Here is a 23,281-nt window from a genome sequence, read left to right as displayed (position 1 = left end):
ATACAAATACTTTTATAATAATAATATTAAATCATATTATTTAATTCATTAATACGTATCATTTTAATAAATAAATAGATATTTAATAAATAAAATAACATTTAATCCTAGGGCTGGGTATCGATTCAGATGTTCCCAATCGATTCGATTTCTAAATACGATTTCGATTCCCGATTCTACTCAATGAATATAGATTTAATACAAATCCCATATTTATTTATTTATTTTTAAACGGTGAACATAAGTTTACGAGTGGTTAATTAATAAAAAGAAATAGAGCCACAAACCTGTATATTAAACTCTTTTTATTTTAGGTACTCTTGGGGATTTTAAAACCCACCTTCAAATGCATACAATGAATAGACAGGATTTTGATGCAAGATGAAAAATTGATGCTGAAAATTAGACAAGTGAGATCAGTCGCATGCCTTGAGCAATCAGGATCAGGTTATTTTATGTTTAAAGGGGCTATATGGAACTTTTTCCCCAAAATAAACGAAACGATAGCCTTTTTATTTTACCATTTATGACTGATCTCCTGATGAGCATACTGACACCTTGTCTGCTCACAGTGGGTGCACCTATAAGCCTGTATCCTATTTTTCCTATTTTCTGTCGGGTCGGATTTTTCCCGCGCTATCTGCGGATGTGACGTCAAGCGCGTTCATGTTAAACGTTTCAGATCACTCAGAACACTTATCTCAAACAATATATGTATTTGACTGTTACCTCTGTAAACATAATGTTGACCTCCTTGCAGCAGATGACTTGTGAAGTGTGCACGTACGAGCGCGCGCTGCAAGAGCGAGCAGAAAGGAAGAGCAGTTCTGTTTTTTGGCCACAGGTGTCAGTCGCGAGTTTAAATTTCAGAAAAACGCATATAGCCTCTTTAAGATAAAACTAACATAAAATCTCACAGCATTAGCTGTAACATGGAGGCTGCAAGCCTATGAACACTGTAGGAAAACTAATACTGGCTTTTGGGTGATAGGTATAAATAAATATGGGAAAAAATAGATTTTTGGCCTTTGAAAATCGATTTTGAATCGACCACATTTTAAAAATCGATTAATCGAAAAATATTTTTTTTGCCCAGCCCTATTTAATCCACAGTTTACATAAAATGTACATTATAGGGACTTTCAGTATGCTGATATTGTAACATTTTTCTCTATCAACCGTACACAATCGGAACGACTCTTGACGCAAGGATCCCGACGAATACTAATGATATCACATTGAAATGACACTGTGCTTTGAACGCGGTCTGACTGTGATCTTCTCATATGAAAAGAGATAATACAAGACAGCAGTTTCTTTCTCCCTCGGCCACACTTCCACTTCTCCTCAGACAGAAACAGTTAGTGAAGTGAACGCTCTCCTCATTCTTTATTTAATGATCCATCATCACTCTATATGGGTTACTGGGCCTCCGTTTGCCGCCTGCCTGACCGCTTTCGCCTGTTTCACAGCTCCTCAGATTCCACTCACTCTTACTTTACTGAGTAAATGCCATCAAATTGTGCTGTTTTCCGACAGAATATGGCTTTTTAGCCACAGATACATGCATATATTAATAAACTAAGCCCTAGACACAGTTTTATCAAGCCCACTGATTTACAGACCAGCTAAATGACTATAAAGCCCGTATAGCTGTGTATTGGATTTGTTCAGTTGATAATCCACATGATACACACACACTTAAAATAAATATTTAGCCATATGAGATCAAATGAATGCAATAAAAAGGAATGTACTGTAAGAAGAGCATCTCCATGACAACGGTGAATATTTCTGCGAGAAGAGAATTGCAAAGGGTGTAATAAAGTGAACAGACACATTACTGTCAGTGCAGTTAACCCTTTGTTGCATTTATTATTAAAATCAAAGGACAAACTTAACGTTTCTATTTACTTCAAAAAGAATCACTGCCAATATTTATTTGCAATATTATATATATTTCACTCCTTTCCACTCAACAGAAATAGCAAATAAATACTACACAAGTGCTCGGTGCATCGCCACATTCATCGGCTGTTTTGAATTTATTACTCTTGTGAGTAGAGGTCAAAGGTCAGAAGGCGATTCCCATGATGGTTTGGATGTTACTTCACATTCTGAATAGTTAAAACGGCCTTTGAATGATGAGGACACGATGTCAGAAATAATGAGGACTGTGATCAGTGGTTTGAGTCGAGTGTAAATCTGCAACATTGAAAGGACATGAAAGTTGATTTACCTGTTGTAAACTGGCCCTCTAAATGTTGGGTCAAACCTGCGAGGTTCACCTATGGAAATAAAAAGGAAACATCTAACGTTAATATAAGAGATATGAGGTTTAGCAGGGAAAATCATAAGACAAATATGAGGTACAGAGAGTCTCGTATCAATGTCGTATCTGATCAATATTATCCCACATATATCACAACCAAAAAGTGGTTCTGGTACCCATATTGAGATCACTTTTGTATATCATCAACACATTTTTAACAATCAAACCTGTTACAGATGGGCAAAGAGCTAACATGATGCAGTTTGTGGAAACATTGTCATTAAAAACGGTTGGGATTTCCCAATCTTTGTCACTGAGAGTGACTTCCTTTGCTTGCTATTGACAGACGGCAGCTGTCAATGAGCGGATAAGGGAAGATTCTAGTAAAAATGGCAGATATTTTCACATACAGTAGGAGAAGGAAAGAATATACAGAAATCCTAAAAAGCTTGCTTATGTATTCTAGTTTTATCCCCTGCCGCTCCACCTGCCAGGCTGTCAGTCAGTGAGGAATCTTTAAACTCTTGCCAATGCAAGACACTGAGTTTGGATTACTTCTCGATGGCTGTTCGATGACTACAAAACGCTTTGTTAAAGTCACTGCTTCAGCTTTTAGAGGAAAGAGGAAATGCTGAAATTGATCTCCTGTGAATTTGTTTGAGGAAACAATATGCTAATTTTCAACGAATACACAAGAAGCCTTCATTAAATATACATACAGTCCTGTATATGAATCATTGGGTTTTCTGTATACTTCATTTTAAGCAATATAACAACAACAATAAACCAATCTCACGAGACTAAACGAATCACGAAGGCATCCCTGTCAACATTTCATCTTCCATCGCTCAGAACCATGTGAACTGCACATCCCTCCCTGTATTTCCTGAATTGTTTTTTCTGCAGTCCAAATCATATTACTACCGCCATGCTCTACACCTTGTCTGAATTGGTCTGTCATCTGAGAAGTGACACTAAATCGATGGAGATGGCCGTGGCACATTTAGCGGAGTGACTGCGCATTCCATCAGCTCAGCACAATGGGCTTTTTCTCCCATCAGCCACCTGTGCAGAGAGAGCCTTCTGACACATGCAATCACTGTGGACTGTGGTCATAGGGAGACAATATAACATGGTGATGCTCCGTTTAATATAGCAATATGAAATATAAAATCCTATATGTAAGACAGAATTACGTTCCATTCAGGACACAGTTTGATTTGTATACCATCTTGAAATATTACATACACTTTCATGTACCGTAAGTTGTGTGGGAGAGAATACGTTTGTGGGTATGGTTTATTTAAATTAGTGATTTGTTTTAGTATTTTAACAGTTTCAAATTACTGAGTGGCCTTTTCATGGTATTTTATGGCAGATTTATTTTTGTCAAATTTTGCAATACTTCACCATAAATTAGAGTGTTCTATGAATTAAAGGTACAGTATGACATTTATATATTCCAGATTAGTGCTGTCACTCCAACTGAGATCTTCATTGTTTTTGTGGCAGATGAACACTGTTCAAATCAAAATGGTATTGTACTGTATTATAATTATCTTATAACAAATAAAACAATTAATCAACAAACATATTGATATAAAAAGTCATAACATTCAAATAAAAAAAGTTGTCAAATTAGGAGTTAAAAGGCATAATATTGCATGAATAAAATATAAATATTTTAATTCAAATATGTTTAAAAATGACAATAATGTCAACATTTACTAATATATTATTAAAATCAAATGTTGTATTTGTTAACATTAGTTAATGCACTGTGAACTAACATGAACAAACAATGAACAATAATAGTTTTTTATTAACTAACATTAACAAAGATGAGCAAATACAGTGACACATGTATTGCTCATTGTTAGTTCATGTTAGTTAATACATTATGTACCTTATTGTAAAGTATATATATATTGTAAAGTGGAACTAAAATGCACACCTCAAATCGCTTTAATAACTAATCTAAAGGGAAACTTGACCGTATATTTTGAAATGACGAGTATCTTGTATCTTGGGAACGCAACATAATTGATGAAACACTTAAAATGTCCGATAATGTACATGATGTCGCAAGGTTCAAAATGAAGAGATCTTAACATGGGATTCGCATCTCAAACCTTTACCACATGTAAACCCTGTGGCTCTTTTATTTCATCTACTTTTTATTTTCAACCCGCCACAAGAGCAGGGACCTCAATTATCCTCAGCATGACCATCTGACATATGAACACAAAACAAAAACTGCAGTAGATATTCAGTGTAGCCGTGAATGAAAGATGGCAGCCCACCTCCTTATAAATTCTCCTCAACTACCCGACTCTCAGAGTGGAGGAGGGCTACAATTCAAGAGTAATTAGAGTTAAGAAAGTTAAAGTCGCTGGAGATGTGGCTTATGATTTAATTCTGATCTGGCATAGGGCCTTCAGCACTACACACTGATTAAAACAAACAAAGCTAGCTGTTGTGCATTCACCTTCCTCCACACTCATTCCTTCAGAGGTATTCAATCAATACGGCCAATTAGAGACCCCGCCACATACACATTGAAGAAAGTCAATATCAAACACAGGAAACATGCACAACACAATGCAGTGCGCATTAACACACACCCTCAGGAAACTTGAGACAAATGCTCAATAAACCACTTTTAATAGAGAACTACATATATACTGTGACTGTGTAACACGACTTTAACTGTATCAGTAATGCAAAGCAATACAGAGGTGCGTGACATTTTCTTTTTGATCCAATACTAAGGCCAAAATCAATTTTAATCCTGAATCATTTCAGAGATTTCTGGGGATAAAATGGGCATTTGAAGCCATTATGATCATCGAACAGGGCTAAGCTGCAAATGATCAGGCTGATTTATTTCTTAACAACAGTTAGTGTAGTGGTGTCGCACAAAACACAGCAAATGTAGAATAGTAAATAAAGGGAATAGATGCCCACACTGTGATATTGAAGACAACATAATGCACACATAAATCAAACAAAAATAGTCCCACGTTATATATCACACAACCCATCTGGCTAATTTATCAATAGCTATGTTTTTGTTGTCTAGTAGAACATGAACTGAAATTTAATTAATTTCTTTGACAAGAAGAGTTATGTCACGTATGGTTGAAGTAAAGTGCATGAAGATGAGGAATCAAATGAAAACTTTAATAAACCCAAAAACAGAACAATCAGGTGATCGCAGGAGAAGAACGTAACTTAACCACTTTAACGTTGAGGATACCGTCTGACATGAAGGAACAGAATGAGGGCTATTTTCATAAACGGACATTTCACCCTCTCCGTTTTCAAAAATAACATTGTGCACACCTGTCGTTTACACGAACCCGTGTATATGCCATTAAGAGGATGACAAACCTGTGGGGGTGGCAGCGTAACGAGAAGCTAAAGCCCACGTTAGCCAATCAGAATCCCGAAAATTACTGTGACGTCGGCTGCCTAAAACTCAGTTTTTCTCAGTTTACATGCAAACGTGCAAACAAAGTTTTCCCAAATCTCCACTCTGGCCAGAGTTTTTAGAAAGAATCGTTTTCAGAGGCGAATTCTCCGTTTGCGTGTAAACGAAGGGAAATGTCTCTGTTTTTCAAAATAACCATGTACGTGTAAACGAGGCCTGAAACTCAGGGCTTAAATACATGGGGAACGTGAACAGAAACAGGTGTGTAGAAACTAACTAGGAACTCAGGCAAGCAACCATAGCTATATAAATAATAAAGGCTATGTCTTACGGTGGAGTCTCTAACGTCATCACCCGGTGGCCATCTTGTCACAGGCAAGCTTTCTTGTGGGCTCTGTGGTACCTGATGTAAGGTGAGTGATCTGCGCGAACACAAATACTCTTATCTCGCTGAAATATTGACGGATTTACAAACGGTTTGGTTTCTTACAAACGTTATTAACGTGGCTATAATTCTGGATGCTTGAACATGTTGAAATATATAATATTATAATTATTCATAAGTATGCAGTGTCATAACGACATCTCTACTGTTTACAACAAACCACCCCGTTTGAAAATCGGTAGAAAAATTAGCAAGTTATGGTTATTTTAAAAGTACATGCACCATTAAAACACAATGTTACGAGTTAGCGAGCTGACTGTGACAAGATGGCCGCCAGGTGCGGACGTCGACCTCCATTGGCCAGCGGCGCGTACGAGACATCTAGCCTTTATTATGTATATCTATGGGCAAAACAGTTACAGAACACAGTGAAAACGAAACCAAAACATAGCCAGTATGAAAACATTGAGACTTTTTGTTGGGTAAAAGAATCCGATAATATAATGCAATTGCACCACTGAAATAAATATTATCATTGATTTTAAATATTGTCTGCATGACTGGACTTAAAAGACACAAGGCATTCTGCACTTTAAATAATTCAGACTCTGCACATGGTGTCTGGCGCATCCTCCCTGCTATATTCGCAACAACACTTACATTATTATATTATATACATACTACACTTTAAAAGTTTGTGGTCAGAAAGATTTTCTTTTGAAAGACATTAATGCTTTTATTCAAAAGACTGATTTCTGAAGGATCATGTGACACTGACGACTGGAGTAATGATGCTGAAAATTCACCTTTGCATCACATGAATAAAGTACATTTGAAAAGATATTCATTTAGAAAATTCAGGTTGAGGTTGAGATTATTGAGGTTGCAATAATATTTCACAATATTCATGTTTTTACTGTATTTTTGAGCATGTTCCAGTTAAATTTAATTTGACCTTTTTTTTAAATTAAACTATCAAAACAACCATATATAATTATATTTTGTAACACTAACAATGTGATTTATGTTGTATTTATTATAACCAATGCAGTAACAAAAACCTTCACAGATCTTAGTAATTTCAAGTTTGACTTGACATAGGCTACAGCAGGGATATCTAATTGATATATATATTTTTTTACTTCTTAAACTAGTCTTCCCATTAACTAACACCTTTACTCATTCGGACCAATTCTCAAATACGGAATGCGCATGAAAACAACAAGAGGCGGAATTCATCGCGTGAACAGCCAATCATATCTTGATGAAGACATTGCCTCCTCCTCGTGACTTCTTAGCATGGCTCAAAATACATCAGGCTCGCTCTGTGGTAAACATACAGTGGGTTTGGCCCAGAGCCAGAGCATTAATGAAAGCCCAGGAAATCCTGAGTTTAGCTGCGCTTCAGAGGTGCATGGATGGGTTCTTTTATCTCTCTATTTGGTGGAGTGGGCCTTCCATAGTCGCTCCGAGAACGAGAGCTACTCGTTACAGTCGGCACATGACAAGAGCATACATCTTTATTTTTAGAACAAGCTTCACTATGGCGTCTCTACTACAGTAGGGTTGATGCATCTCTGGTGAGATCATGATCATGTTTTATTTCACAATGTAAATAAATTCATATAATGGCTGTATTGGGAAAGATACACAGAGCTCCAGTCGCACATGTGTTGTTGGAAGTATATCAGGCTGTTTTTTTGTTTCTGTTCATTAGCGCAGAGCTGTTCTCACTATAACTACCTATCATCACTGCTCAACTCCTCCTTAAGGACCATTCACACTGACAGTGCGGTTGCAGAGTCTAGCCTAAGGAGGTCTATAACACCTGGAGAAAGCCATCCATTAGTTATCTCAATGCTTCAGCTGCTGCCTCTGGAAGTAGGCAATTTCAGTTTCGCCATCTCATGGGTGCTCAGTTCTGCTCTCGGGTTGTTTTGAGACAAAAACCTGAGCTGGGGCTTATGTTAACCAGGCAAACGTTGTCTTCTGGTTTGTTATCTGTGGCTGTGAATGAAGCTAATGGCAGAAAATCAATAGAAAATCACCAAGGAAGATTAAAATGGATGTATACCTCCAGTGACCTGCTCATTCATGTTCATCCAGTATGACCAAAGACAAAACATTTTAGCAATGACTAACTCCAAGTCATGGTGACATTGGTGTCATCATGAAGTATGCATGTTAAAATTTACCAATAAACTGATATATATATATATATATATATATATATATATATACTATATAGTTTAAAGATAACTGGCCAATATTAAGATTTCTATGTATAAGACTAAAATAGATTCAAAATAAAACACTAAAAACTTAAATCCAATTATTTTTAATGCTACAATTCAGGCATCATAATCACAGTCTTCGTCTGCACCTGTCTGCCTTATAGGCCGTTTCTCAATATGCGTTCTTGTCTGTACTTGTGTTCTTGTGGACTTGTGAAACGTCATCAGTCGCTGCCCAAGTACTGTCCCAATTCAAAAGTTCACATCTAGCCAAGTCCAGTTCAAATCCCCGGATGTGTTCTTGATCCGCCCCTTTTACCGAGGATGCATGTAGAGGTGACTTGTGCAGACTTGAGACAGACAGGTATCCCAGAATGCATCTCGTCCCACCAGCAAGCGTCAACGGCAGAGGAGAAAACCCGCGTAATATCAAAATACTACTGTTATCGTGTCACGAAATGTAATTCTAAGAGTGTTTCAGTCGAGAATGTAGTTGTTTAAAGCTCAAATCTGTGGTTTATTTATAAAGATAGCGCCTATTTAAAAAATGTATCTGACGTTTTCGGAGTTGTGAGATCCAGGCGATCACCGGGCGCTCAGCGCTCAATAACCCCGACTGAAACAACTTTTCCTCGGCTAGTGCTTCTGATGTCTGCCGCTGGCTCTGGTGTCTCTAGTGGTTAAACATGAGATATAACTCGTCTTGTGTAGCCTATATCTAACGGGCGATCTTTGGTCTCATTAATCTATAATGTGTTCCATGGCAAATCGTTTTGGCTGAGGGCAAAGTGAAGTTTCATAATTTTATATATTTAGGCTATTTAACTTGAGCTATAGGCTATATTAAGCTGACTTATGTTTGACTGAATTGTTTGCTTTATTTATTTTTATTTACTTATACTTTTATACTGGATATCAGATCATTAAAACGGATATTTAACAAAAAGAGTCAGGGTTGTGTAATTTTATTTTAGGCTATATATTTTAAAATATATATAATATTTTTTATATTTATTTTATTATACATTCTCTTCACTGTACATGTATAATAAAATAAAATGACACAACCCCGTCTGTTTTTTAAATGTCAGTTTTAATGTTCAATAATGTTTAATATTTTTAAAATGAAAGCAAAAAGAAGCAGGGTTGCGTTTTATTTCGTGTTGTTATGCAGTGAAGATAATCAATGTACACGTTGCCTGAACCACATTTGTGTGGCCATTTAATGTGTTTAAGATTTTTTTTTAAATGAAAAGAGGCAGAGTGTTGGTTTATACCATATTTCGTTTTATTGTTGCCTAAAATATACATAAAGAGATAACCGGAGTAGCCAGAGCGTGCTGAGTGACGCGATCAAGAACGCCGCTGTCCCATTTGCAGAATAACCGGACTTGCGTCCTCTCGTCCTCGGGAGTTCGTTCTCCTAAGTCGAACTTGGCAAGTCTGAACTACCAAGGACGCAAGTCCGAAGTTTGCGTACTTGGTATTGAGAAACGGCCCTGGTTTTTGTTCATCAGTGTCAGTATTTAGTTTGCTTCTGTTCAGTCTGTCCTTGTCGGTCCTTGTATATGTTACCCTTCTGCCTGTACCAGTTTTGTGTAAGTTTATTATAGTAAAAGTTTGAATTGGAGCTTTGTGCCTCTGCCTTTCTTCACCCGCACCATACACCGTGACAATTATAAGTCACAGTATGAAAAAATAATATTAATTTTGAGATTTGCTAAAGAACACATTGCACAGCTTTTCAATTGTTATTCTATGTAAACGCACTAGATGGACATCTTTAACCGTTTCACTAACGTCTTCACGAATCAGGATGCAAAAAAAAACAGTGATACTTTTTTTGTCATCATACAAATATTTTTCCAGTGTGTCTGTGTGTGCTTTTGTTTATGTGATTTATGAGGACACAAATTTGTATAATGACATGTGGATTACACTGGTATTACAACTTAAACGTGGTTTATGAGGACATTTCATGAGTCCTCGTAATTCAAATAGCTTAAAAAACATAAAAAACAATGTTTTATTAAAAATGTAAAAATGCAAAACATTTCCTGTGATGGGTAGGTTTAGGGATAGGGGCAGTGTAAGGGAATAGAACATACAGTTTGTACAGTATAAAAACCATTACGCCTATGGAATCGAATGTCCTCACAAGTATATCAAAACAAACTGTAAAATAAGTCTTTGATGTCACCAAGTCTTTGATCTCACCAAGTCTTTGATGAGTGTATATGTGAAGTTTTATCTCAAAATACCTCATATTTTTATATGGCATGTTAAAATTGTCACTTTTTGAGGGTGAGCCAAAACGCACTGTTTTGTGTCTGTCCCTTTAAATGCAAATGAGCAAGTCAAAATTTTCTAGTGACTGGTCATATCTAAATTTTTCAATTAGTCTGACATCTTATTTCTCATTGAGCCTATGTTAACAGACTATTGCAACAATTAATTCAATTTATTTTACAGAATTTCACTTTTACAGTGAGTGTATGCTTGGAAAACACACAGCACTGATGAAGGGTTGAACCCGAAAAACCCGAACCTTGCACTTTTTTTGCACTTACGTACTTTATTTGTGGCCTCTGGACAATAAAACTTTTTGGCCAATTTTTGTGTGAGGATCTTTTTTCTGAGATTTGTGTGTGTTTTAAAGAATTAATTGTTGTCAATAAGGCATGACAATATCAAAGGCCCAAAAAGATGCAATAAAAAAGCTCCATAGACAGAAGGAAGCAAGTAAGAAAGACTGTCCTCATTTGCCAGGGATATGAAGGATTCAGGGTGAGATTTGTAAACACTACATCCCTCCATCCCCCACTTCCTCTTATCCTGTTAAACAGGCCCAGTATGTGTACGGTGGAGACGTGCTCAGAGACAGGATTGATTACTGTGGACAGGCTCATCCCAATCCCACAGCAACCTAGAAAGCGGACAGAGTTTACTTCTGTTGTACAGGTGTGCTCGACTGATGTCCTCTACAGGTGAAACTCTGGCCTGTACATTGATATGCTCACCAGAACTCTGGGTCTGATGTAGCACTGAAGGAAGCCACAGGGGCCATATAGCAAAGGAAACCCAAAATGATCCCAGACAACTCAATAGAACAGCTAAGTGAGAAACAAAAACAATTCTTGAAGTAAAAACAATCTTGCTATCAAATAGGTTGTAGGAAATGTTGTGTGCAAATTCTGCAAAACATTAGACACAAGGATTATATGAGTATTTGCATAAGGAGCCAGTGTAACTGATGGATGTCCTTCTCTGTATCTTAACACTGCTCGGCGGCTCCGTGGAAACAGACATTTAATTCATCCGGGAGGCTTAATTACATTAGCTTAATGTGTGCCACTGCACGGATCTGCAACAATTTAGATGGAGTTAGACAGTTGATATTTACCTCAGCATTAATACCAAAGGAATTGAGGTTTAAATTGGGATCACTGGGTGGAAGTTATTACAGGGATAAATCACAGAAAATGTTAAATTCTGTTACCATTAACTGACTCGGATGCATAGAAGATAGACGAAATAAATACAGCCTCGACTCTTAAAAATACTGGAACTTATAGTGGAAAAAAAGACTCTTTCGAATTTTAAATATTCTTCACACTACTAGGCTTCCGTACTATTTACGAACATGTTTTTTTTTTTCATCTGAGGAACAAAACAGGATAATTGTATAGCATGTTCGAGCTGCTCTTTACATACAATGAAATGACAGGTGACCACATCTATCAGGCAAAATGTTTATAAATAACAATTTACATGTGTTTGTTTGGCTCCATAAGACTTGGAACTAGTATGGATTAGTTTTATGATGCTCTTTTGGTTCCCATCCACTGTCATTGTATGCAAAAGAGAGCAGCACATACTTTTTGCTCAATATCTTATTTTGTTTTCCACAGTAGAAAGTAAGTTGGATAGGCCTGGAAGAGTCGTAAATGATGACAGGTTTTTGGGGTCAACTATTCTTTAACAAATTAAAAATGAATGAGCCTCCTCATTAATATAAAAGAGCTGTGCCTGTGCTGGGTTTTCATTATTTCTGAGTTTTTTTTATTTATTATATTCTAAGTCGGTCTACATGTAGGGTAGAGCTGCATGATTCTGGATAAATTGAGAATAATGATAAAAAATAAAAAATAAAAAACCAGAGATCACGATTCTGCCACGATTCTGAATCTGAACAGATGACAAACAAAATGTTAATTGCTGAAGTCTATTTAAAACATATTTAATTAATCTGAATTAATCAATTAAAATAAAATAGTTTTGAACGAATGATTCAATGACTCACTCAGACCACTTGTTTCATTACTGGATAAATCAGTGTTTTTGAACAAATCTCTTGAATGAACGATTCAATGACAAATAGATGTTTTTAATAGTCACTTGTCGCCACCTACTGGTGTAACAATGTAATCGATACAATCTTTATTTGAAACGTCAAGTTACTTTTGAAAGGTGATTTTACTGATTTTGACTGTACAACTGCATACAAAGCAGTTTTATTATAATAGCATTATAACAATAATAATAACATTTTAATAATATAAGAGTCAAAAATATAATGCTCCACACTAGAGTTATTTTTTTAATTTAAGTTCATGGTGATTTAATGGCTTTCCTTTATTATTTTGAAGGTTTCAAAAATTGTTCTCAAGCTGTTTTATTGATGTCTTTCCACGGTTGTAAAACTGATTGAGCGATTACATGAGACATGATTAATTTCCGAACGTTGTACTGTATCTTTCAACATACCTTCTGATGTTCATCCATATTTGGTGCTGTTAATGCTTTTGTAACTAGAGATGATCGGTTCAGTGCACTACAGCGTTCTGTCACGACACATTAGAGCACCAAAACTGCATTTCTTGTTTGAATTTTGAAGTAAAAAATTGACAGAATTTGTGCTTCACGCATAAGGCTTGGCTACCCTGAAAGACTGTTAGTGAAGCTGTATCAAACAACTGCTCTTTCTGGCTCAGTGGCAGCGCCAACACAAATTTGAATCGCTGTGATCGCACTTGTCAAAGGTTTATTATAAAACGGATAGTTCCAGTTCTTGATTCTGATTCGCGTTCGAAGCCGTTGTAAATTACTCAACAAACACACCTGTGACCGCATTACATCAGTATTAAAGGCCTTACTGCACAACTACCGTTTATGATTCTTTGTTGCTGCATGTGTTGCTTAGCAACCTCTTTGCTTGGCGGAAGAATGCATGAGTTAATAACATTATATTTTTGTTGCTGGTGTTTATTTTATTAATAAAATAAATATTAAAATTAATATTTTTATGGAGTAACCGTTTTATAAAAGCAATAAGCCCCTTGAAGACATGTTGGATTTAGGATTCGTGCCTAACAACGCATACACAGGAGAATCGTTGTCATTTATAAATAAGATCGTGTGGGTGTTTGAATCGAGATTGTGATCTTTTAACGATTAATCGTACAGATCTAACGTAGGGTCTTCCCAAAGATTCTCCTTACATTTCAGGAATTTATAAGAAACGAACCCATTAGACAAGCTTCTTAAATTGGATGCCCTGCAGCACAACTTATATTACCATTATCATAGCTTGTCAGAAACAATTGCACATAACACAGCTCCAGTGTGCATGAATGGCGTTGGAGCCGAGTGAGTGGCTGTTCAGCTTGGCAGGCACATGATGGGAGAAGGCAGTAAAGATGGTGGGCTGGGACCAGCTAACCCTTTCCAAATTCTTAAAATCATCTTTACTATTCACAAAACTGATCTCAGATCCGTGTGATGCAACAACTCCCACTGAAGGGGTGACAGAGCTCACATCCAGGCGGCCTGGGTCGTCAGACCCGTGGAGTCGGGGGTTAGTTGGAGCTTTGCCTGATCCGGATTGAGCTCTCTGGTCCAGAGCGCCGCTCCACACGCAAGCGGCCTCCCTCAGACAGGATTAAAACTCTGATTGGTCAGATCAGGGGATAACGGTGGTCAGCAGGAGAAGTGCTAGTCAGGTACCTGAGCAGCTGGACTGACAGACGATCCTGTTCGCAAATGAATGAGAAGTCTGGCAACAATGGAAGTAAATCCCAAAGCCGTAACTCAAAGTCTTATCAAATTATATCGACCTACAGCCTCCCCGTTACCCTGGAGAAGTAGATATACCTCATAGGCTCATTCAAACACCTGAGAATGTGATCTATGCATTTCACAAAAACAATGATATACAGTATATAGTATATATATGTATATATTTATACACAAAAAAAACATGCCATCTGTATACATTTGTAATAAATAATTTATATAAAATGAATATAAAATAAATACATTTAGAATATAAAATGCTATTGTTATTATTATTAATTGCACTAAATTAACCTAATCATTTCTTGTACCAGCTTCTGCATATAAACCAATAGCATTGTCTTCCAGTGAACTTCAGTGGCTGATAACATCACTAAAATCCAACTTTTTGGCAAATGTCACTCGATAGATAGTTTTATTATAATATTATTATTTTTTCAAGGCTAGTTTTGAGAATGATTTTTATAATTTGAGTGTTGAAATATCCTGTTCGCACAGCAACTTACAATAGCATCTCATTTACTGTACTGTCTGTATAGACCTTATTCCTTATTCAGGGCAGAGCCATGGCAGGTATTAAAGCGAGGCTGTAAGGGATAGACTTACCGTGTTTTCAATGGTATCCGCTGTAAAGAGCTGTATAAAGCTCCTAGATCACTTTTTGCAGTGTTTTGTCAGCAGAACAATCCATTAAATAACAGTTAAACCCATAGGCTATGTTTATCACTCACAGCCTTGCTTTCATTCCTGGTAAAAATCAAAGAGGGGGCTGCTGTGAATAAGGTCTATGAAAGTGCAACGGGATATCTATCAACTGTAACCACAGCCGCATTTACATTACCCTTCAAGTTGCGCAAATTGAAATTGAAAATACGCTCAATGGAAACACGTCAATTCCGCAAAAACTCCCATTTATCGCAAAAAAGTTTTTACGCTCGCATGAGTTGGTTTTTCAGGCAATTCGAAAAATAAATATTTAGCAAAACTGCAATGGAACAGTTTTTGCGCATTTACAGTCACCTGACGTAGATGACGCGGTGTGTTTGGACAGAATACGAGACAGAGTTCTTTATTAAACTCATGAAAGACAAGGAATTACAGGAATACTGGATTCTAAACCTCAAAGAAATGCCACAACCAAGACCTCGGAGCAGAAATGAGGGAGAAACACCCAGAAACTCCTCATATGTGTCACTCACGAGTATAAGTGTCTTTCCTTGCCATTAATGATAACACGTCTAAGTCTCCTTCGATTAATAATAATGGCAGTGCAGTGGCTGAGATATAGGCTATGTAAACCTACCAACATCAGTTGCCATGATTTTTGGAAGGACTTACGTTTTAGTCGCATAACATCGGTTAATGGAAACGCTGTCATTTCACAATAGTTTTTTGTCGACATTTACAAAAAATCGCAAAAGTTTTGCGCAAATCTGTAATGGAAACGCGCCTAGTGACTAAAGTAATATCAAAGATGGCGCCATAAATAAAACTGTACATTCTTATCACATTTGAAACAACAAAGATTGAGGCTTTTACCCGAGTGAGAGCGAAGCAGGACACGTGCATGTGGCGGCCATTGTAAGTCCACAAGACCGTAAGAGTATATGAAATGTGCCTTTTGGAACAGGGTCATTTTTGGTCAATTCAAGTCATACCAAAAAGATTGTATTTACGAGTTGAACGCACATGAACGCCACCACAAAGTTGTAAATACGAGTGCGAAGCTCTGGATTTTTTTTTTACCCTGATCTTTACGAGTTGGCGTATCAGTGAGAAACATGGCAGAACATTATTTATAAGTAGCAATGACATTGTCAGGCTTTTTTATTAACAACAAAATAATGTTTTGTTTATGTGTAATGCATAATGCATTGTAATGCAATGTGCAAACAATGTACAAAATATAATAGCATTTTAATATAACAATATAATATGTAACTATAAAATTTACAGTGGCTTCATAAATTAATAAAAAAAACACTAAAAAGCAAACACGCCTGATGCACATTCTTTGTTCTACATTTTCTAGAAGTAGAGTTTGAAAACCTTGTTTAGTTAATTAAAAGAAGGAACGCCGCCATCTTGCTTGCATCTTTTCTTTAGCATTTCTACAGTATATATATATTTCCCATATGCCATCTTATATGACAAAAGCAGCATCTGAAATATGTACATATTCCACCAAATAATATGCATGTACTGCACAGAGCTGGCTTAAATACAGTTACAGAGAAATCACGCAAGCAGAAATTTTATTTTGAATAGGCCTATAGAAAGATGAAAATATGAAATTGTAAATAAAAACAATTTGAATACATGAAACACATACTATGTCATGAGTGGTCACGACAAAGTTTAAGGCTGCACTGATGCTGCATTCATTTACACAGAAGCAAAGCAGCATCAGATCAACCTCCAGGAGGTGAGGCAGGTCAGAGCTGCGTATTTTAGCACAGCTTTTAAACAGCATTGTGCTTTTGGAAAGACTTTGGAGGCGGCCCAAAGCCTGCTCAGAGCCTGCTTACATTGAATGTAAGAAAACTCAGATTTGGCTCCTTGGATGAGAATTTGAATTCTCATTGTGTCGCATGCGACAGGATATTGAATTGGATTATTAAAGGATTAGTTCACTTTAAAAAAAACTTTTGCTGATAATTTACTCACCCCGATGTCATCCAAGATGTCCATGTCTTTCTTTCTTCAGTCGAAAAGAAATTAAGGTTTTTGATGAAAACATTTCTCCATATAATGGACTTCACTGGCGACCAAACGGTTCAAGGTCCAAATGACAGTGTCAGTGCCGCTTCAAAGGGCTTTAAACGATACCAGACGATGAATAAGGGTCTTATCTAGCAGCCCGGTCTCACCCCAAAACGTCATATATTGACGGGTCTTGACCATACGTCAACATACGACGAAAAGGGTACCCCTATAACGTCAATATGAGATGCAGACATAAACGCACCAGCAGCGCCTCCTAGCGGTACCCTAACGCATACCTAAACCCAACCATACCCGAATCGTCACACATGGACGTTAAAGGGTACCCTTTTCGTCGTATGTTGCCGTATGGTCAAGACCAGTCAGGATGTGACGTTTTGGGGTGAGACTGTGTTATATCTAGCGAAACGCTCGGTCATTTCAAAAATAAATAAAAAAGTTTAAGTTTTATAAGCACAAATGTCTTTGTGTCAGTTTATCGTTTAAAATGCCCATTGCGTGTGCGTATCCTGGGTGTTGTAATATTAAAAAGCCTAAAAGAAAATTTTCGTCAGGATAGAAATGTTTTACTTTTCATAGAAGCGTGACCTTTTCAACGTAATTGCGTATTACGTGACGTCACGAACGCGCATCACAGAACAGAGCAAGGCGAGCGTTTGTGCTTATAAAACGTAAACTTTTTTATTTATTTTTGAAATGGCCGAGCGTTTCGCTAGATAAGACCCTTATTCATCGTCTGGTGTCGTTTAAAGCCCGTTGAAGCGGCACTGAAACTGTCATTTGGACCTTGAACCGTTTGGTCGCCAGTGAAGTCCATTATATGGAGAAATGTTTTCATCAAAAACCTTAATTTCTTTTCGACTGAAGAAAGAAAGACATGGATATCTTGGATGACATCGGGGGGGTGGGGGGGTGGGGGGTGGGGGTGGGGGGGGGTGGAATTATCAGCAAAAGTTTTTTTAAAGTGAACTAATCCTTTAACAAGAAGAGAAAATTATAAAATTACTTAAATTCACAATCACACAATTAACTAATTAATTAACACTAATTAAGGCTATATATTTTTATTTAAGCCTTGGAGTAAATAGAGCAGTTTGTGATAGTGATAGTTTGGGATAGGTGGGATACATACATGTATCCTCTTTGCAACTACAATTCAAGTCGCAGGCATTAAATTGTATTTGAAATGCATTCTCGCTTCAATTCTGGGGTAAAGACGCCCTTAGAGTAAGATTACAGCTTTGTTCCTTATTAAACGTGAGCCACTTCATGTAACTTATCAAGCACTTCCTTCCAAGAGCAAAACTTCCTCATCTCCTTTTGTGTCTCAGTCTGATCTACGGCCTCTCAATGAAGCGCAACTCATCACGCAGTGAGCCCTGCAGCAAAAAGACTTACAGTTTTTCTCTTCTGAAAACGGAGGGAATTTGTTACGTGCCTATCACTACCATCATAATAATTTTCCTCTCATAGAGTGTCTTCCTGAATGGCACATTAAAGCGCTGAGCTCTTATATAAGAGTGGAGAAACAACCCCCAGAATCACATGCCCACACGCCTCATCCCTCACAGCCTTCAAACTCAATTTTTATCTCTGTTTGTATGATTCTCTATTTTTCGGCTCAGAAAGCAAACTAATACATTTCAGAGCGGCCCAGAGAGTGTGCAATCCTGATTTAAATGTGAGGGAGCTTGAATCGAGCATATAGCAGAACTATCATCTCTGGTCATATTTTAGGCTATTCTTCTTCCTGTGGAGGTGCAGTTAGAACCAGTGAACCGGCACATCTCGGACAACGAGCCTGTGGCCTCTAGAAGGTGGAGTTTGATGTTATTTAAGAGGTGCCTTATGTTCTGAGAACTCTGCCAAAGAATAACAATGAATATTTGTAGAGAAACGTACGTGACTCATGAATAAACTGACTGATTGGACAGAAAACTCATAGACAACCTACAATCTGGCCACACAGACAAATACATATTCCTCAAAGTGATCGGTTCGCCTTTGTATAATGAAGTAGATGCTGTTCTGCTTACAAAAAGAACCGGAAAAAATAAAAATTTTCATTGAGATTCAGCTTGAGAAGCACCGGATCCAACCTGATATTAGGTAAAGTTTTTGTTGAACAGAACCCTGAGGGGTTTTGAGGAGTTTGAGTGCTATCCAAGTCAAATTTTTTACAAATTACAGCACAATATAAGTGCCATTACTTCCCCGCATTGGTTCACATAGTTACAGATCCAAACCCCAACCATTAATATTCATTCACACATTCATTGACACACACCATTGTGTCAATAGTTTTGAAACACTGACATTGTCCTCTAAATCGCCATTTATACTGCAATCTAAAACAGACGCTGATGCATTTTGACTGAGAAACCGAGCCGGTCACGGCAGATGTGAGAAGGAAATATCCATATTCGAGTTGTGGAGGTGGTTCCACGCGCTCTCAAACTGTGATGCTGAACACGTAAAAGACTGAATTGCAGTGAGGTGTGTTTTTCTGCGTTTTTATGGAAAAGACTGCGAAAACTCACTCGCAGTAAGTCTGGAAAGAACTTAGCGTTAACCTCTAAAGATTACTTTCAACAAATCATACCTTTAGGCTCAACATAGGCAAGCGTTATGTCGGAGAACATCGGGTTTAATCTGTCCCTGAGTGGGGCAAAGCAATAAACAGAAGGGCATATGAGTGCCGTATCACTGTGCATCTGAGGTACTATGGTTATTACTTTTGTTGTCTCCTCATGAGAAAACGTACGGAGAAGGGAAATGGAAAAAATGGAAAAATCGAATCACGCCATGAGTTAGACTGCCATCTTTTAGTTGACACAGTTGGAAATGCTCTCCATTTTAATTCCTGTTTCAGTACTGCGAACAAAACAAAAAATCAGCATTTTTACTACAGAGTTACTACATCATGTTCATTAATGGAGTCATAAATGTGGCCCATAAAGATCACTCAACACTGTCTGCACTCATTAGAGAGAAGCGATTAGCTGCATTAACAGATTCACTCTATTCTCCTCCCATTCACACAAACGCCTCCAAACAATCAACGGCAAGAGATAAATAATGAACTCCCTTCTACTTAGACTGAATTATAATAATAATTGTATGGTTGTCAAATTTGGATCATGATTAATCTCACTTTTTCTTCAATTTCCTTAAAACATATTTCTTACTAGATAGTAGTTACTTGAAACTACTAAAAAAACCCATGTTAGAGAATTCCCCAAATGTTGTCCCAACTCTGAACAAAGAATTTCAAATTGAACAATACTGATGAAATGGTAAGGGTTTGTGAGTTCACCGCATGCAGTATAGCACGAATAAATATCTATTGTTTGGCTGTTTGTTGACCTTTTTCAAGCTTTTGGAGTTGGTTTGTCATTATTCCTACTGTATTTATTTGTTGTTATGTTAAAGGGATAGTTCACCCATAAATTAAAAGTCTGTCATCATTTACTTGCTCTCAATTTGTTCCAAACCTGTATGAATTTCTTTGTTCTGTTGAACACAAAAGAAGATTTGAAGAATGCTGGTAACCAGACAGTTGATGGACCCCCTTGACTTCCATATTATTTTCCTACAATGGAAGTCAATGGCTACCGTCAACTGTCTGGTTACCAGCATTCTTCAAATCTTCTTTTGTTTAACAGAACAAAGAAATCCACAGAGGTTTGGAACAACTTGAGGGTGAGTAAATGATGACAACATTCTTGTCATCATTTTTTGAGTGTTGACGTCTGTACAAGCTTCTAAAACCATACCTCTATATCCAATACTTTATGGACCAGTTTAAACTAATTACATATGGCACAGTAATTATCCATAAAAATGTAAATACTAGCACTTAGTGTGCCAAAAGAGACACTTGTGTTGTGGCTCCGAAAGTAACAATTAGCTCTAAAATACCACAATTAATCGTCTAAATGTTTACTCGACTTACAAAGTAATATTAACCCTGCTGAAAATGAATATTACCCTTTATTTAATCAGGAAGGTCCCATTTAGATACAATATATTTTATACCAGGGAGTAAACAAACACAAAAACATTCCAACTTCAACGAATAAAAAAAAAACAATATACATAAACTAATGCTCATCAGCAAAAAGGTGAAGGTGGTCAGCCTCCTAATCGAGTTTACTCATGCTGGTTAAGCTAGTTAAACATCCTGAACACACCAGCACACCAACAGTCAGTGCTAGAGACAGGATCCAAAACTCAAAATATGCAGGTGGTCATTTCAGCAGGAAACTAATAAATATTCACACACGTTCAATTTCAAGAGTAGAAATAGGCCTACTATTGTGATTTGGCCCAGCAGAAAGAAATGGGGGGGAGTATGTAGTAGAGCTCTCCAACATAATAGGATGGTGTTTGTTAGAAATGATTAATGTTTAAAAAGCAGCATGTTCTAAAGTAGGTCATTGACTGCTTTAGCACAGACACACACCCTGTATTTCTTCCCATATCACTGCCGACTCTAGAGTATAGACAGAAGTTAACAAAAGATGAAAGAATCCAACACCCAGAATTTTTATTCTGGTTGATAAGTCATAACCTTGAACAGTAAAATGATAGTAGGGAATATGTGAATTTTCATGTCCCCATTAAATATGTCATAAAATAATGCAAAAAAACAGTACATTCTTAATTTGTAAAATCATGTTAGTGTTCTGTCACAGAGGCCTTCTAAAATTAAGAAGCAAAGTCCTCATTGTTTCAGTCAGAATCATAAGTCAGTACCATTAGTGAGTATTTCTCCTTAAAACTACAGAGAACCAAAGAGTCTCAAAAATGTGATTTAAAATCGCTGTAATCGTGTTGTAACCAATCACGTCGAGGTGCGGGGCGGGGCTTTTCCACAGTGAGCACAAGAACACCATTAAGAAGGCACAGAAAAAAATCGAGTACATATAGCAATGTAACAGGTGAATTATGTATATGATATATTACAAATGCTATGATGAACTATATGCCTTTCTCCACTGACTCTATGATGTTCAGAGTGATTGAGGGGAGATGGGGACTAATTTGCATAATCATTGCTTATTTTTGCCACATAAGTCATCAAAGCTTTGTAAACAGTGGCCACACAGACACAGAGATTTATCTTTATTTTCACTTGATTGCTCACTAAAAAAATACTCACAGATCATGCTTTCAAGTCATTTCAAGTTTGAATGTGATGTGACAAAGAAAGCGGTGGGTGATCTGTTTATGTGCAAAACACGCACGAAAACAGAAGGCAGTCCATCCATCCTCTACAGATATTATGATATTATCCAAATTTTGAATGATGGTTTAAATTTAGCAAAATTTATATTTTTGCGGCGCGTGTAGTTAGGACACGGTGTTAACTTTAGTTCTTTATTTTCCATCATGTCAGCCATCCTGTTATAATTTTCTTAGAATTTTGTAAATAATCAAGCTATAGTTTAACTGCATGAGTTTGACTAGAACATATTTTTGAAAGCCTGCTATAACATTTTATGGACAATATGTTCTTAAATTTTAGCCCAAGCATATTACATTTTCAAAGGTTAGTGTTCAAAAGGTACTGCAGAAGTGGAATGACATACAGTATAATGAGACTATGACATGAAGCTTCTCTGTTACGTTTGGCCATTTGCATTTGCAGCGCACACACACACAGGTTGATAGTAGCTGGATGGCTCACACCACACATCAGAAAACATCAGAGACAGAGAGTGAAGGTTGAATACAATTCTCCCATCCAAATAGAGAAAAGTGCAAAAGTAATTGCTTGATAGTTCCATAACTGTGAGATCGGATCAGATTGGATATCAAAATTTTAATCAACAGGTTACAGAAGAGCCCAAATTACACCTTATATGGGAAGTATTAATAAAAACAGATTAGACAACACACACAATTGCAATTCGTAACTTTTTACATTTTGGCAAATTAGTGGCTGGCACGATTACGCTCTGTTTAGTTAGATTTTCATGGACTCTTAGGGGTACGTTTACACGACAACGATATGCTTAAAACAGAGAAGAGTCTTCCGCATACAGACAACACCATTGTCAAAACGATCCCAATTCACACGGATCCCCTGAAAACGACTAAAAACGCTGTATCCAGGCCATTAGATGGCGATGAAACACTATAGATTGAACACG

The 23,281-nt window shown here is 37.0% G+C and overlaps 1 protein-coding gene across 2 annotated transcripts in view; it reads right to left on the bottom strand.

Annotated features, from left to right (window-relative positions):
* Positions 1–23,281, bottom strand: part of slc44a5a (solute carrier family 44 member 5a) — an 89,264-nt gene that overhangs the window by 35,599 nt on the left and 30,384 nt on the right. Inside the window, exons 1-2 of one of the 2 annotated variants that reach the window (XM_079614149.1) lie at positions 17,067–17,179; positions 2,240–2,288 (exon numbers count right to left, since the gene is read on the bottom strand). Coding sequence is in view for 1 of the 2 variants with exons in the window: in XM_079614148.1 (XP_079470274.1) it covers positions 2,240–2,288 (49 nt within the window). In the remaining variant the exon portion in view is untranslated. Of the gene's footprint in view, positions 1–2,239; positions 2,289–17,066; positions 17,180–23,281 lie in introns of those variants that run through there. The other variant, XM_079614148.1, reaches the window with a different exon arrangement.

The sequence above is a fragment of the Phoxinus phoxinus genome, assembly GCF_949152265.1.
Source record: "Phoxinus phoxinus genome assembly, chromosome: 5".
Lineage (NCBI taxonomy): Eukaryota > Metazoa > Chordata > Actinopteri > Cypriniformes > Leuciscidae > Phoxinus > Phoxinus phoxinus.
This window is presented reverse-complemented; position numbering and strand designations above follow the sequence as displayed.